Genomic DNA, 14,530 nt, shown 5'->3' with positions numbered 1-14,530 from the left:
AAAGCAAATGCTTTGTAAGTCATTATTTATTTATTCATGGAGAATTATTTGGAGTGGAAAAATTTTTAATAAACACAAATTTGCATACTTAATTGGTAGCCTGATCTGCCAATTAAAGGAATCTTCTAATTTATCAAATCATGTTTTATCTTAATGTGCTTATAAGTAGCAATATTTTCTTTTAAATTATTTGACAAATTAGATGTTTTTTTAGCTAGATTACAGAACGTACTAAAAATAGTAAGTTTTTTCTGGTATGTAATAATAATTGTGGGAGATAGGAACTATTTACTCATTCTCACTTTGCCATTATATAGAGGAAGCCCCTTTACTGTAACACTCCTCAGTTTTTGGCCCACGAGTTTGGAAGGAAAAAGTGGGCATGCGTCAGCAGGCCTACCGAGCTTTCTCACTCATTCCCTTTGGGAGCTGGGTTGCCTCCAGAGGTGTTCTACTTTCTGAGTATCTGGTGAAAAGCCTTCCCACATGGAAGTATCCTGCAATTTAGGTAGAGAAACAATTCAGGAGAATGACAGAATCTGGTAGGAAGGGCTGGATTGATGAAAAACAGAAATGGCGCGTAACTGGAGAATGCGGTTCATGAGGAGGAGCTTGAGCTTTAATGTGTGGGTCAGTATTTAACTTTTTTTTTTCTTTATAAATTGTGTAGTTTTTTAATCATTGAGAACTGGGTATATGGCTGAAGGCCTTAGGCACTGGCCACATGGTATTTTCATCTTGATGTATCATTGCAGTTTATGGTGGCTTTGTCTAAAGATGAATGGCTATCTGTTTTCAGAGTCATTGCAAAATGAACCAGTTAAGCATATCGTGCAGGTTGTTATATTGTTGGTTGGTTATTTCAGCCAACAGGCAGAATCTGTGAAGCATTAGCAAAAACACAGTCCTTGGAGGCCTAAGCTATTCAGGAAGTTCCAACTAAATGCTAACCACACAGGGGCCCTCAGCACACACCAGCTGCTCATAGCCTAGCAAGCACATCCTGGTCTCACTGAATTCGGCAAAGAAGAGGGCTATAAGGACACCTTGCCAAATGGTCAGAGTTGGAGAGTGTAGGCTGCTGCAGCTTGATTTGGGGTTACACAGATGTTGGCATTAGCACATGTACCTGGGTCAGTTGAAGACCTCATCATGAGCTGCCTCCTTGGTAAGACAAGTTTTCAATAAAGGAAAAAAGAGAATTTTTCCATACACAGGCCTTTTAGTCATTGCTGGAGAGAACAATAATCACCACTTTTAAACTGCAAGGCACTTGAGTTTCCTGTGAGGTTCTAGCTTTAGGTAGTCAGCTCAAGGTTGGCAGCCCTAGGTAGGTTGATCCCAAAGCCCACGGTGCTCTGTTAAGGAGGAAAGTGAACGAACGGGCAAGATTGGATTACCATATTTTTCTCATGAGCTTAGACACTCCCCACAATATGCTGTCAAGTTGGCTTTGGATTGAATAATTATATAGGAGGGAGAAACTTTCTGTTGGAGGCAGTAGAAATTTTTTTTTCACGGACACTTGAATACTATTTCCCTAGATAAAATCCCCATTCAGTTCATACTGGGGTGCCACCAACACAGGGCTCAAAGAGCAGATGACATTAAAGAGGTTTTGAATATACTGGATGAGAAAGAAACACATCTAAAAGTGAGGCAGTATCTGGGGCCATCACCATTGTAAAGTTATCAATGAAAGCACTAATAACGTCTTAAATGCTACTCCAACAGAGAAGCTATACGGGGGTGGGCCCTTTTAGTGGCTAAGAGCTACTAACTGAGGTAATCTATGTAAAATATTTACCACAGTATTTGGTAAACTATTTGGTAAATACATAGATGTTAGTAATTATTACCATTACTATTACTAGATTCTAAGCAACATCAGGATAAAAATTGTTTATTCATCTCTGAAGCCTCTAGGTTTGGTACATCCATAGCCACTCAAATATTAACTAGACTATATTTAAAGCGCATTTTTATATAGCATTTCAAAGGGCCTGCATGTTTATCACAGTAAGAAGCTAATATCTATGACTTCTTTCCCACAGATTTGGGGGAGCTTAAATAGTTTCGCTCTTTAAAAGGAAAAGAGTATCATCTGGCCCCAAAATATATATGCTCCATGTATATTTCCAGGAAAGCTTCATCCGCATACTTTTTGAGATTCTAAAGGTTTGGATTCTTGTTTCTTTCAATTAACTTCAAAGGGAGAGAAGTGAGTCTGTGACATAGAATAAGAAAGAGGACTTGGAGGAAAGTTGAGACCTACTTAGAGCTATTGCCAGTATTGGTTTGAATAGCCTAAAGAACTAAAAGTTGTTAGAATGACTTTGAATCACTCAAATAATGGTGTGAGCATCTCTGAAGAACTGGTTGCAACAAGCATGACTGGACATTAAGAAAAGATCATTTTAAAAAGTTTTGTAAATGTGTAGCAGGAAGAAAGATAAAACTGAAAATGTATAAAAGTGTGGCAGGAAGAAAGAGTAGCCAATTATTAATTATACTTTGGTGGAGTAGGAGAAAACTCAAATATGAGACTAGTTTGAAAAGCAAAGCACAGAAATTTCTGAGGTTTTGTGGAGGATAAAATGGAGGATATGTACCAGGGGTGTGGGGGAAAATGCATGCTTTCTGTATTTTGATTTTTTTAAATTGAATTTAGGAAAAATCATATACTGCCTGAAAAGTCTTACATTTTAAATTAAGCTACACTAAATTAAAGGACTTTACAATATTAAAATGAATCGAATTTGAAATATTTTCTTGAATTAGTTAAGTATAAATTATACTAATCCTTATCACATTCACTGTATAGTTCTGAAGCAGAATTGGATAACTTCTTTCTCTCTCCTGTCTTCCTAAAAATTTAATTTCAGTGTTCTTTTGGAACATCAACTAGGATCAGTAACCTGTTTCTGTTATTATTTTCCCATAAGATTGATAGGTAAAAGTAGAAAAAAAAAGTATAGTTTAAGAAATGAAAATATCATTTTAAAATCTCATTTTAAATATTTGATTATATATTTTATGTAGTCCTACTAACATTCTTTTAATAGTTTTCGTCAGTATATGATATAATAGAAATATCTATGAAAATTACTACTTTGAAGGTCATGAATTTTTATCAGAAAAGAATACAGTGATTATAACTAAATCAAATAAATCAAAATCAGTATTAGGGGATAAATACATTTTACAATTAGGTATGCATTATTTCAAACCCTCAACTCTTATATGTATCATGGTGGAAAAGACTTTTACATTATAAGGAGTGACGTTTCTATATATCTGGAGTTGATAAAATATAGCTTTGTATATTATGCCCCAGAGCTGGCATGTCTTTGATGCCATAATGCATTTTTTAGATGAACTTATTAAATCTAACTTAATAACTATTTGCTGTATATACAGATTGTAAGATATAGTCTGTCATAGCTATGTCATAAAGATGACTTACACACATTAGACGATTATACTAATTTGCATTCAGAAATTCATATAGTTGTGAGAAATTGAATAAAATCAAGCCCCATAATGATTGACACAGACATTAAGCATTTCTCCTTTCACTCTCCTACTACCTGTGATCTCATCCCCGGTCTCCATCTCCAACTTGTGTCTTCCCCCTGAACTTCAGCCTCTTGTAGATAAGTCACTACCTCAGCTCAAGCAGTCTCAGCTTGAATTCAATATCACCCCTTCTTAAGAGGGCAGCCTTCTCCATCACATAGTTGCTTGAACCAGAGCTCACATGTTCCTCTGAGGATGCTGCTTCCCCATTATCTCCCAAGTCTGTCCATTTTTCTCCTCCCCCATTACCACTGCTGTCATTACTATCATTACTATCATTGTGGAAACAGCAGTGAAACAGTTTTTAACCTTTGAACTGTTACAGTCTCAGGAAGATTCAGCCACCGGTGTATCTACAAAAGGGAACAAGCTAAATTCATTTAAGCATATAAATTTAATTGTAACATACCAGTAAGAAAAACTGCACTGTGTAATTTTTAAACCTTCAAGTATTTAAAAAAGAGCAAGACAATTTTAAAGGCTTTAGTCATGTTTATTAGAGGCAAATAATATTATAAGCTTCATGTGTACTTAACCTCTTATATCTTTATTACATTTTTTAGGGTCCTCCCTCTTCTTGAGTCAATTTTAGTCATATATTTTCCTATAAATTATCTATAGTATCCAGATTTATACATTTTACCATAGAATTTTGAATTTAATATTTTCTTAAAGTCTTTTTTTCCCAGTATTTGTTTCTTTGGTTATAGTCTATATAATTAGGTTATTTGTGGGTTTTTTTTTGTCCTCTTAATTAAATTTGTCAATAACTTATCATTTTATTGGGCTTTATAAAGAACCAGTTTTTGGATTTATGCATTCATTTTACTTTTTATTCCTATTTTGCATTTCATTAATTTTTTTTCTTAACTTATGAATTCCTTCCTCTTGTTTTCCTTATGGTAATTATGTTTTTGTTGCTTCTATGTCTTTATTTGGATGCTTAGTTAATTTTCCTTCATTCTTCTTCAATAATAAAAATATTTAAAGTTTTGAATTTTCCTGAGTAACTTCAGTCACGTCCATATATTTTGATGTGGGTTGTTGTTATTTTTGTTAATAAATAGTCTGTTACTAGAATTGTGACTTATTCTTGGAGATAGAATTTATTTAGGAGAAGCTTTTCTTCATTTCTGTTATTAAATATTTGTTTATCTTCTCATATTGATTTAAAATTTTATTGTGCAGTGTTCAGAGATATCCACCTATAAAAACAGTATTGCCTTTTAGAATTCAGTTTTCTTGTCTAAAATATGATTAATTTCTGAAAATATTTAATGGCCTTTGAAAATATTATTTTATATATCAAGTGCTGTGGACTAAATTATGTCTCTTCCCTTCCCAGTTTATATCTTGAAGCCCTGGCACACAATGTGATAGTGTTTGGAGATGGAGCCTTTGGGAGATGATTTGGTTTAGATGAGGTTATGAGGGTGGGGCCCTCAGGATGGGATTAATGCCCTTATAAAAAGAGACACTGAGAGCCTTTTCTCTGTCTTTGTTTCTCTTTCTCTCTGTCACTCTCTCTTCTTCTCCAGGAACTGAACTGGCTAGCACCTTGATCTGGACTTCTCAACCTCCAGACTGTGAGAAAATAAATTTCTGTTGTTTAAGCTACCTAGTATATGGCATTTTGTTATGGCAACAACAGAAGGTGGCAAGTGCCATAACCTTACCAATCTCATTACTTTCATTTCCAACTGTTCTTCATATATGTCATCCTGTGCTTGACAGTTGTTTTATATGGTGAAGAGCACAATTTTAATTGGAAGCTGGGAATGTGCCTTGGGCCAAGAAAGAAATGGTCTTTGTTTATCTGATAATCCAAGATTGTCCAAGAAATAGTTCAGCTATGGGATATAGGGAGGTCATGTGTCAATAATGGTTATTTAAAAATTGAATGACAAGACAAGACCACCCAGATGAAATAATGAAGGCTTGAAGACAATTGCATATCACTTAAAACTAAATGAATGTAATTGAGTGATACATACCTGTATATCTAAACTTATCTTGCCATATGTAGTTTGTACACTGGGATTCTCTAGCACTAGAGAAAATGAATAATTTCTAGTGGCCTACTACATGTGCCAAACTCTGGAATATAATGTGATGGAAGGGCAAGTACAAGAGAAATATAGGAGGAAAAGTGTATGTTAATCTCAGGAGCCATCACAAAGCAGCTGAAGTTAATTATGACAATTATGAATTGTAGTTTTGTGTCTAGAGGTTCATCACAAAAGCTCTAAGGACTTAGCTTAATTCACATCTCTTACTAATTATTCAACCATTAAATTCAACAAATACTTATAGAAGGCTTACTACATGCCAGCACTCTGCTAGGCATTGGAGAAACAGAGTGGAATAAAGTACGTTTTCTTTCTTCCAAAGCTGGCAGTAGAGTAGGAACACAACTATACTACAACGTGATCAAGTCTGGAAACACATTACTATTATATAGTGTGGTCAGATTTGTAGAGTGTTCGAGGCCACACAGCTAGCAAGCTATAGACACAATAAAGACTAGAATTCTAATTTCTTGATTCTGAGCCCACTGTTATTTTTACAACAACAATACTGCCTGCCCCAAAATATTAAATATGAGCAAATAAAACTAAATGTCATTTGAAATTAAGAATCATCGCAAATTTATTTGGAAATCACCAAACCTGGACGAAGCTGGATCAACACTTCTCCTGGTGTCACCTGGGTATTAATTTCATTTTCACTTGGTATTACGTGCACCGATGGGTATTCTATTGAATCAGTCGAGCAGCCTTTACTTATTAAATTGGAAACAATATCACAACGTTCACTCCTTGATCCACCTGAAATGAAATCCTGTTTAAAAGAAGGAAAATCACTGACATTTTTAGTGCATATCACCTCAATTATAACGACAGAATACCACATAACAAATATTGCAAAGAAGCCATCTTTTAATATTGCCCAAACTACGCAACTACTCAAAATAGCTTCATATTTCCAATAAGAGTTCTGGCAAGTTTGTCTTATTAAATAAAGCTTTAATTTTTAAATCTTATTTAAAAAGAAGAAAATGAATATTAAAGAGGAGACTTAAACTAAGTACTTTAAATATTGTTAACCGATCACTGTAAAATTATACCAACTTAATTCTTTCTAAATATTTTACTTTGGGAAGACTGCTCCAAAAGAAAATTTAGCCAAAATAGACCAATCAGTGGTTCCAAAAGTAACCCTTAGTTCTCAAAGAATTCAACTGGTATGTTTATTATATACTATTATGTTTGGAATATGGGAGCAAATCCTCAGAAGTCACATGCCTAATTAGGTGCAGAAAATTCATAAAAGAATGAATTGGAAACATACATTTCTTAGACTGTAAAATCCTCCAATGTCTTATACACACAACAGCCTGTAAATAATTTAGTAAACCAAGGAAGTTGCTCATAATGAGGCAAGGAGATAGAAGATGGCAACTCATTCTCCTGATTTTCTAACTGAATCTGGAACTTTCATTACCATTCACCATTGGCTAGTTGATGGTTATCCAACAGCCATCCAATATACTTAGAAATAATGGAGCAAGCTTAAAATTTATCTTGATTGAGAAAAATATTAATATTTTATTCTTCATGTAACCATTTTTTCCCTAAGAACAGGAAATGTATTGAAAAGTCTGGAGTATGTTTTATTATATATAATGTTGGCCTGAATTATTTGGAATATCTGCTTACACGTTAGCTAGATACTTCAGTGATCTTCCTGGCTGTTTTGATCTGGCATTCAGTCATTCCTCTTTTAGTTCAGCTGATTCAGAGAATCGTGTTTCTAGTCAATTAATTATTCAGTCAAAGAATGTTGATTGAAAACTTACTCAGAGACAGAAGTTTGTTAGGTGCTGAGGGTACAAAATGGAACAAGACTGATAAAAGTTCTTATCAAAGAGTGAATAGACCAGTGGTGAATTCAGCCATTAAGCAAGTAAATGTAATTATCATGGGCGTTAATTTAGGGGAAATACAGAATGTCACAGGGTTGTGGAGAAAAGAGATTATCAAGTGTAATGTTAGTTAAATATGAGATCACTAATTATGAACAGGGACATTCCTGGCAGTGGTGAGTAAGTAGATGGGACAGTGATAGGCAATATATAAACATTCATTCAAGGATGTTAATTTAATTCCTATCTCAAATTAGAACAAGGGTTGGAAAACGAGGAACAGTGGGATAAATACAACCCATAGTCTGGTTTTTTTTGGCTTGAGTGCTAAAAATTTTTTTTTATTTTTAAAATGCTGTAAAACAATAAAAAAGATGAATATACAACGGAGACAGTATGTGGCCCACAAAACTTAAAAAAAATTTACTATGTGACTCTGCAGTACTGATCCTGACTTTGATTGTGGAGCATTCTTGTAATATAAATATAATTAAAAGACAAAGAGAATATTTTCTTTACAGTCAAGGTTTCGAGGTGTCATTTGGCAAATGACTTCATGGAAACAGAAACATTTGATTTGCTTTGCTAGTGACCATACACCTAGATTTTGCCTAAAGTTTAAAACGTTCAAATCTTTAATTTCTTGTATCCAAATGTATCGTATCTATTGATAAAATGTCAAGGTACCGAATGTGAGATTTGGTTTATAAACAACTTGGAGGTCTTCAGAGAAAGGTGGCATAGACTGCTATCATATGTGTAACTTTCTTTCGGAAAGCCTCAGGCTAGGTTGGGGGGAAGATCTCGCTTGTCCCAGAGCCTGGGGAATATTGAGGGTGCGTAACGCTTGGTACATGTGTGCTCATCCATGCCTCACATGACAGGACAGAGACCAAGGGCCACATGTGTTTTACAAATGTAAAAACTCCAAGCCTTCAAGTCAGGAAAGCAATAAAGTACAAATAATTCTGAGTTTTCTTTATAGTCAGAGATTTTGTGATTTGTATATATAAAAAGGAAAAGAAAGGACTATGGTAAATTTACTGTGACTGTACATCAGGCTATGTCATTTGACCTGTAAATGTCAAATCATTTTGCTAAAATAGGCAAAGTAGTCTCAATTATTTTGTAATGTCTGAATCAGCACACTATTCTACACCTGAAGCTAATATGCCAAATTTTATAATTTAAAAAAATTTTAAAAAGGGGATGGGATGTTGTTTGCATTTTTAAATAGGATAGTCAGATGCCATCTGAACAAAACTGTAAAGGCTCAGTCAGTGAACTACAAGGACTTCTGCAGGGAAAAAAAATCACGCAGAGAGGGAACATACTGTGTAAGTGCCCCCAGGCAGAAAGAAGTATGCCTCGCTTGGGCAGGGAACAATAAGGAGGCAAGTGTAGAGGCCAGAAATAATAATAAGTAGTGAACTTCTGTTGAAAAAAAACTAAGAAAAACACTGCCAATTTGACAATTCGATTTGAAAAGAGAAGAAAAGACCATGGCATCAAAACAAGGAATGGAATGCTGCCCCCACCCACTGTGGCTTCCTTTCCACTTCGTATAAAAGAAAAGAATTCGATGCCACACCCTTTTAATCTTTGGAATTTGATGTCATTTTAATTTCTTCTAATCCTTATGTTTTACTTTTTCTTCAAGAAACACTCAAGCGAATTCATACTTCAGTCGTCTGCATCTAAAACCTATTTAGAATGAATAGCCCAGGTCGAAGTTGCTGTGGTTGGCTTTCTGTCACTTGTTACTTTTACCTGTTTAATATAATAACCTGGAGAGATAAGAAAAGTGTTTTCTCCTACTCGTTTCTGAGTCCTTCTGACTTTCAAATTCGGCAATCTGCATGGAAATGAAAGAATTCTGTCATCTTCCTTTTGACAGTGAATGCCTTTTGCATCATATTTTGTTTAGTGTAATTATGCTCCAAGACTGCTCTCTAACTTCTTGCTATGCAATCACAACCTGTACCCGACATATCAGACAGAAGAGGAAGAGAAACTTGTCAAGTCTTTCATATACGGTAAAGGGGACACGAGGCATTAAACTAGGTAATATCAATGAGATTCTGTCTATCTTAAATATTTTTAAATTACTTTTATGTAGCATGGAGAGAAAAAGAAGGTAAAATATATAAAACGACAGATTAACATGCTTTACAAGAATGTAGGAAAATTGAGTATACCTTGTGTAAATTTTCTAACAATCTTTTACTTTTGACCAGCTTTGAAAATTACATAAACCAGACATAATTTGTTACCGTTTACCTCCTCTAATTGTGAACAGAGGAAAACTGCATCTTTCCTTGACCCTTGCTAGTTGAGAAGTAAAAGACATCAGTTACATATGCCTAAGTAAGTGGTGGGCGATCTTTTAAAATCAACCATTACGTTCTTCCTCTCGATGATGTCAGGTCAGCTTGTAGGATGTGGACAGCTCTTTCTGTGAATAATAGGCTAGTGACTTGGCCCTAACACTGGTTCTTTCCCCTGAGGTTATATTCTTAACACAGGCAATTCTCGGAGTTTCCCAAGCCTGAATGAATTTTTCTAGCTTTCGTGGAAGTTCTTATAGTAACAACTCCCATTTTCTTAAGTAATGCCTGTGTCCAAATTGCTTCCCACATACTGTTTCACTTAATCTTCACAGAAGAGCGTCATAGCTACAATTATTATTTCCATTTTAGATCTAGGGAAAACTGAGGTTCAGAATGGGTTATGTTAACATGTCCACATTTATACAGTTAGAAACTGAACTGAGATTTGAATCCAAGCTGATCTCATGTCAGAGCCTACTTTTTCAGCACATAAATTAGACCACCTTGCACTACACAGAATATTTTGGGACTTGAACATCCAAGTCATTTCTGAATATTTTCTAAGATATCCCTTAAGGAGGATTTGACCAACAGCAGACAAGTTTGCCTTCTCTGAGCAGGCAGTCACCTTCCCCCTTGGCTTACTTCCTTCTATTTGACCAGCCGTTCCCCTGAACACTCAAAATCCTTCCTCCAATGGCAGGACTGACATTGCAACTCCTGTTAACTGTGACTCTCCAGACTTTCTGTGCCAGCAGAGGTTTGAGATGGAGAAGAGGTCCCTCTGGAACCTGACATTCTATATGGCCAGCATATTGCATTTAGTGGACAATTGGGTTTCTGAACCATCTTTTGAAAGTTCTCTAAACTACACTCACTAAAATTCTTAGCAACTAATGTCAAGTTGGCACAAACTTCACAACTCTAAGGATCTTCCTCAGTGATGCAGGAAAAATCTAAAGTGGATTACTAGGTAAGGGTCAGAAAATATCAAGCTGCAAAACATTCTTGACAAAGAAAAATCTGGCAGTAAACTCCAAACTCAAGGTTATAGAGATGAGGCTCAAAGAACTGAGTGAATTCTGTCTGGTCATTTGGCTCATAGGAAGTAGAAGTGATGAGATTGGTCCCAGAAACTCTGGAATTGTCCTCTCTATAACATTGCTTAACTCCATGGCTTCTCACGAGGCACTGCTTAGTTTTGAGTGACATCTGATTTTCTCACTCTGAAAGCCCATTGTATATTAACGGAGGCTTCAGGCTGTCAGTAGGAGGGATGCTTACTTTGAGACCTGGCAGGCTACGGTTTCGTAAACCTTTCCCCTGTCTCTTAACTCACTTTCTTTATAGAAGAAAGTAATGTTCACCATCTTTTGCTATATTCCAGCTTTCTTTTTCCTGCTGAGGGATGCATAAGGGCAAGCAGTAACAAAAAGCTAGAGATGTTTCTTTACGTCAGGCAAAAAGCCATTAAAGATCTATTTGTTCCAATTCTCAGAGACTACATAAATAAATATAAAATTACCTAGGTAATCTCCTAAAAGAAACTCCAAATTAGTAGATGGTTTCTTCTTCATAAATTATATGAAGTAGTTCTGATCGAAGATTACCACCACCAAAACAATACTCACAAGACAACTTTAGAGCCAAGAAAGAAGGAATGCGTCATAATTGTTTTACTAAAGTTTGTTATTGGGATATGTTTCTCTTGTTAGAATATAAAAACACTGTTTCAACAATAAACATTTTCTGAATTATTCTCCATTCCACAGAATTTAAATGTATACATAGCTCATGAAGAGGGTCGCATGTCAAAAGAAAAGCACCCCATTTTCCATAAGTAACCAGTGAATTGATGTACAGTGTTATGAAATGGAGTAAATCACTTTTCTCCAAGTATTTCAAATAAAAAAGAATGAAACACCAATAAATTAGCTTGCTTTTCTTTAATAAGCGAGTAAATACAAGACAAGGATCCAACTTGGATATATAACCGAATGCCCCAAGCTACAACAAGAATTTCATACAAAGCCTACTGACCTAGCACATTTATTATCTGTGTTTGCCAATTTTCTCTATAGAACAGATGGAAAACATAAAGTGGTTTGCACTTCATTTCAAAATTACCATAATTTTCCTAATAAAAATGTTACATTTTATAGTCATCCAGATATGCTGTTTCCAAGCATAAAACCAAATAAAATTTCCCTGATGCTCATCAGTATCTTTCTTTTTCCTTATGTACCTTCAAGGCACAGAATATTAGGGCAATGAAATTATGCTAGAGAGCATATCAACTGTGAGAAAAAGAGAAAAGAACAAAAAAAAAAAAAAGAAAAAAGAAAAGAAAAACAAAGAAAAAGACACACCTCTTGAGCACACCATCCACATTCTGGACCCAGAGCAAGGCACCTGGTGCAGGACGCTGCATTTGAAGATGCACATCTATTGTTTTCTGCAATGAAGGATAAAATAAGGCGTTATGGTTTATTCTCCTATTGGAAGTATATACAGTTCTAGCCTAAAATGTATTTTAAAGCTGAAACAAACTGACCAACGGTTTTAAGTACATGACATCAAAAAATATATAATTTCTTTGGGGAGAATTTACCTGCTCACTGCAATTAATAGAGGCCACATTTCCTTAATAGTTATTGTTTGGTTATTTATAAAGGTTTGGGGAAATGAGGGTGGTAAAAATGTGATTTTAGTTAAGTTTTGGGGTTTGGATTGAATTCTGCTGCAGTAGTAGAGGACCCTCCAAGTTTTTTAGTGTGCTGAAGTTTCACTGTATTTCATATTATCTGAACCAATGAGGTGTTTTTGGATCTAGAATTTTTCCTGTAAAAATAATCATATGCAGACCTCAGTCTCAACATGTAAATCTATGTTGAGTTATAGTGAATGAATTTTCTGAGAAATAATCTTGATGGACATATAGTGTAATTAACCTATGTTAATACTGATTATTTTGTCTTGAAGAATATCAGAACCAGATATAATGGTATGATTCACTATTTTAAAGGTACAGTGGTTAAAATGGATGAGTTGTTTTAGTTAATCTAATTTCATTTCTCTGCTGGATCACTTTAAGATCATGACCAGTTCACTTTTCCATAGATACCCACACTTGGCTGTGACATTTTAACATAGTTGTGCCTGGAAACTTTACCTTTATTTCTCTAGCCTCTAACTACTGATACTGTTAAAAAGAGGCTCATCATTATAGACTTACACACATAAAATAAGATAAACGGTGTGTTGTAAATTATTTTATTATGAGTTTTAAGTGGAACGATCACATGCTTTCTATATTCTTCCTATATTCCATACTTTACTATATACTATGAAATGTCCCAAGGACACTGGAAAGCACAGCGTTCTATCCAGCTCGCTTACAGGCACACAGTATATATACATAGACACCTGGCTGTAAGTAGCTCCCAGTCCAGGTGAGAAGAGAACTATGTAAGCAAACAATAAAATACAGTGTTATAACGAAGCATAATAAGAGAGCTATCACCAAGGAACTATGGGAACGTAAGGAGGAGCTTCTCATTCTGCTTTGGAGGGCAGGGGGTCGTGGGGAGGGGAAGAGGGCGTGTTAAAAGATGGCTCCCTCGAGGCGGTCAGTCTAGTATGTCTCTTTGCCATTTCATTTTGTTTCTCCTGACCTCTGTTTATCTCTTTTAAAAAATGCAATAGACATGAAAGAAGAGCATGTGTGTGCATAATCACACATGGACATGGTAGTTTGAAATGGAGTACAGCCTGCAAAATCTCTAGCTGTGCTCATTCAATTGGTTTTTCTTTTTCTTCTCTCTGAACTTGCCCCAACATTCTAGACACAGGGTTAAAACAGCTCTGATCTAGAAGAGGTGGCATGGGGTGGGGTTTGGCAGTGGGGAAATAAAAGAGAGGAACTGTAGGAGATTAATCATAGCAGAAAGGTGCTAAGTGAGGTGGTAGTGAGCACTCTTCCCTGTATTTCCCGACACCAGTGAGTTCAGCTAAAAGTATCCTTCCTTAACACCCCTGCTGTTCTGTTATCTCTTCTCTGTGTCCTCTTGTGCCCTCTGTCCTTGCTTTATATCAACTTTTAAAATACATTATTCATAACTTCTTCACTAATCAAGATGCAGTGGCCCAGAATTTTTTCATTGGCCTGAATTCCATGGACTAAAAATAGCTAACGTTTTGGGCTCCTTTACTACTAACGTGGTCATCTAACCATGAAGACACCATAGCCTAAAAACCTTCCATCTTGCTTAGGCTGCAAAACTGTAAAACGTGCTTATTCCTAAAGTATTCAGAAGAGAGAGTGACCTTTTCAGTTTTGTTCCCAGAAAGAAAACCAATTTAGTTCTAGAAGTCAAGCACATTTGCAGGCCAAACTTGACCTTTACCGACTCTCAAACTTGACCCAACTGGAACATGGAATTAAGTTTATTACATATAGGACTTGACCAAGCCTTTTACTGAATAAGTAGGACTTTTGCTCTGGCAGTTAAGATTACATTCTCATGGAAGCAAAGGAGGCGATTCTATGACTCTGGTCTTTGTTTCTAATGATTTTCTGACTTTGTCCTAAGTTAACCCAGATTCAAGTTCAAGTCAGGCTCCTACTTCCATAGCACATGTGGTAAATCCTGAATCTACAAGGAAAAATCTGTTTTCTTTATATTCTACTTTCTGA

The 14,530-nt window shown here is 35.5% G+C and overlaps 1 protein-coding gene across 3 annotated transcripts in view; it reads right to left on the bottom strand.

Moving 5' to 3' along the window:
* Positions 1–14,530, bottom strand: part of ITGB8 (integrin subunit beta 8) — a 73,008-nt gene that overhangs the window by 35,024 nt on the left and 23,454 nt on the right. For 2 of the 3 annotated variants that reach the window (XM_039862499.1, XM_039862500.1), the window contains exons 2-3: positions 12,204–12,289; positions 6,249–6,420 (exon numbers count right to left, since the gene is read on the bottom strand). In XM_039862499.1, coding sequence (XP_039718433.1) covers positions 6,249–6,420; positions 12,204–12,289 — 258 coding nt within the window. The remainder of the gene's footprint in view (positions 1–6,248; positions 6,421–12,203; positions 12,290–14,530) is intronic. The other variant, XM_039862501.1, reaches the window with a different exon arrangement.

Source organism: Pteropus medius, unplaced genomic scaffold, assembly GCF_902729225.1.
Source record: "Pteropus medius unplaced genomic scaffold, Ma_sr-lr_union100, whole genome shotgun sequence".
Lineage (NCBI taxonomy): Eukaryota > Metazoa > Chordata > Mammalia > Chiroptera > Pteropodidae > Pteropus > Pteropus medius.
The sequence above is the reverse complement of the archived record's forward strand: the minus strand, read 5'-3'. Positions and strand labels throughout refer to the sequence as shown.